General features: G+C 44.9%; 1 protein-coding gene across 1 annotated transcript; it reads right to left on the reverse strand.

The window, feature by feature from the left end:
- Positions 1–200: 200 nt before the first annotated feature.
- On the reverse strand, positions 201–1716 carry LOC124303977 (uncharacterized). The gene is made up of 3 exons (XM_046761877.1): positions 1545–1716; positions 980–1411; positions 201–868 (listed from the first exon to the last, which is right to left on the reverse strand). Exons 1-3 carry the CDS (start codon positions 1714–1716, stop codon positions 201–203), a joined length of 1272 nt encoding a protein of 423 aa, XP_046617833.1.
- Positions 1717–3296: the final 1580 nt, after the last annotated feature.

Raw genomic sequence — 3296 nt, forward strand, 5'->3', positions numbered from 1 at the left:
TTCTTCACCGCCCGCTTGAAGGTTCCCGTCGCAGTCTTCACTGCTACCACCCTCACAACACCGTCAGTGCCCAGATGGATTTCCATGACTCGTCCAAGTTTCCACTGAAGTGGTGGAGCGTTGTCCTCTTTTAGAAGCACGAGAGCTCCGATCTCGATATTTTCGGTTTTTGTCTACCACTTGCCTCGTCTCTGCAAATGCTACAAATACTCCGCATGCCAACTCCTCCAAAAGTGTTGGCGAACCTTTTGAAGGTGTTGCCATCGCGACAGTCTGTTGTCGGATGTTTCAAGATAGTTATGTTCTGCAGGCAATATGAGTGTGTCCCCAATAAGGAAATGGGCAGGGGTCATGGCAGTTGTATCATTGGGATCACTGGATAGTGGAGTCAACGGTCGGGAATTCAGGATCGATTCGATTTCGACCAAAAGAGTATAATATTCTTCGAACGTTGAGACCAAGCCCATGGGAACTGTATTAAGCTGTCGTTTTGTAGTTTTGACAGCCGCCTTCCACACTCCGCCGAAATGCGGTGCCCGTAGTGGGATAAACTTCCAGGTGATTTTTTGTTGTGAGAGATGCTCCGATATCGTGTTTTCTTCTTTTTCGAGAAACTCGAAAACTTCTTTTGATTCTCGAACTGCGCCAACAAAGTTGGTACCATTGTCGGATATAATTTGTGAGCAAACGCCACGTCTAGCGACAAATCGCCGTAGTGCTGCCAAGAATGTTTCTGATGTTAACTCCGTAACAAGCTCCAGATGAACTGGCTTTGTCGCGAAGCAGGTGAATACAACAATCCACACTTTTAATGTGTGAACTAGACCTCGTCGACGACTTTCACGTACTTGCAACGGGCCTGCGTAATCTACCCCAGTAGAAGTAAGTGGTCTCAAAGATCAACGAACACGCTCGCTCGGTAGATCGCCCATCATGACTTCTGGAGTTTTCGGTTTATTTCGGAAGCACAGCAGGCAACCGTTCGTAACCTTTCGTGCCTCTCTTCTGCCACTCAGTGGCCAATATTTTGATCGTATGGAACACAGTAAGTTTTCTGGACCGCAGCGATGCAGCTGGATATGCTCTTTCTTGAGAATCATCTTCGTGATGAGGTGTCGAGTTGGTAAGATTATCGAAAGCTTCTGAGTTTCCGGAATATCAGCCTTCGACAATCTTTCGCCAACCCGAAGAAGACCTTCACTGTCGATGTATGGATTGATAGAAGCAATTTTGCTTGTCTTGATGACTTGTGCTCCTTGTTCGATGGACTGAAGCTCTGTTGCTAATGCTTCTTGCTGAGTCAGTCTTATGATTGCTTTTTCTGCTTTTTTAAACTCCTTAACCGAAAGTGGACCATTTTTTTTCCACTCAACGCATTGGCTTTGAATCTGAGAACGAAAGCTATCACTCGCTGTAATTTGCCGAACAAGGAGAACTTCCGCAGCACTTCGAACGTCTCAGTCTTTGTGCTTATGAGTACGGCTGATGATTTCATTTCCGTCTTATCTACTTCAATTTCTACTTTTTTAGGCCATTTTTCAGACCGAAGCCACTCGGGGCCATGCCACCAGAGGTCACTGCATTTCCATTGATCAACTGTGATTCCTCTTGACAATAAATCCGCGGATTCTCTTTGGAAGACACGTGTAGCCAAGTCGCGTCTTGAGACAATTCTTGAATTTTCGTGACTCTATTAACCACGTACGTTTTTCTCATGTTCGGCGATGTCGAAATCCAGCTGAGGACGATTGTTGAGTCACTCCAAAGGAAAACTTTACGAATTTTGTCGCCATATGCTTGTCGTGCGGTGTTACATAGTTTTTGCGAGTAACAACGCGGCATTTATCTCCAATCTTGGCAGTGAAATAGTTTTGAGCGGTGCGACTCTGCCTTCTGATCCGATGAGATGTGATTGTTTATCGCCCTTCGAGTCTTTTGAAACTGCATGGAGGCGGACTCCGAATGCTATTTCAGAAGCATCGCCGAAGCCCACAAGATCGAAGGTCTCCTGTGCATTTTGCGGATTAACATTGCTTTCGATTCAAACGCCGTTGATACTTGGCAAAGAACTGTAGAACTCCGTCCATTCATTTTGAATCCCTGGAGGCAAGAGCTCGTCCCACCCCGTCTTCGACTGCCACATTTTCTGCATTATGCATTTTGCATTAATTATTACAGGACCTAATAGACCCAACAGGTCGAATATCTGCGCTATTTTTGAAAGTACAACTCGTTTGGTGATATTCGAAGTCTCGTCGATTTTCACGCTGTATTGCATTGTATCGGAGTTCGAATCCCAAAGAAGTCCAAGGGTTTTCATTGGACCCTCTTTGTCGATTGTTAGCAAACTATCCGCTTCGCGTTTCTTTGATATGTTTTCGAGGATTCGTCGATCGCTCGCACTCCATTTTCTTAGATGAAACTGACCTTTTTGTAGAAGTTCATCCAATTCTCGTTCCAAAGCTATCGTTTTTCTATTGTTTTCTCACCAGTGATAACGTCGTCCATGTGGAAATCTTCTCTGAGGGCTCTAGCTGCACGTGGGAACGTGTTGGTTTCTTCTGTTGCCAATTGTCGCAAACATCTGATAGCAAGGTACGGTGCGGGAGCTGTCCCGTAAGTCACTGTGTTGAGATGATACTTCCGAACTGGTTGAGTTTCGTCTGTTCTCCATAGGATTCTTTGAAAATCTCTATCTTCCTCTCTGACGATGATTTGACGAAACATTGCAGCTATATCTGCTGTAATAACAAACTCGTGTCATCAGAACCTCAGAATTATGTTGAACAAATCATTCTGCAAGTTCGGTCCAACCATTAACTTGTTCAATGCAGGGCCAAGAGAAGTTTTTGCTGAAGCATCAAAAACAACCCTCAGTTTTGTCGTGATCCATCTGCCTTTATGACTGGCTGATGCGGTAAAACGAATGAATCGTTTTGTTTCAAATTTGTGCCGTCTAGAACGAGCGACATATGCTTTTGATTTTGGTAATCCTCCATGAATTCAACGTACTCCGTTTTGATTTGAGGATTGGTCCTGAAACGTCTCTCGAGCGAGAACAGACGTCGAACCGCCTGCTTTTCTAACACACCGAAGAGAACTTCTTGCTTTTAGGGTAAGGCTACTATAAACCTTCCGGTCTTGTCTCTTCGTACAGTCTGCGAGAATTGTACCTCATATTCTTCTTCTTCTTCAGCCATTCGTCTTGTCTCGCGAGGTTCCTCTTGATTCGAGAAATGCTCCAATTGCTCCTGTAACGCTGCGTTTGTTACGAGTCCACAGAAGCGCTGGTTCTT

The sequence above is a fragment of the Neodiprion virginianus genome, chromosome 1, assembly GCF_021901495.1.
Source record: "Neodiprion virginianus isolate iyNeoVirg1 chromosome 1, iyNeoVirg1.1, whole genome shotgun sequence".
Classification (NCBI taxonomy): domain Eukaryota; kingdom Metazoa; phylum Arthropoda; class Insecta; order Hymenoptera; family Diprionidae; genus Neodiprion; species Neodiprion virginianus.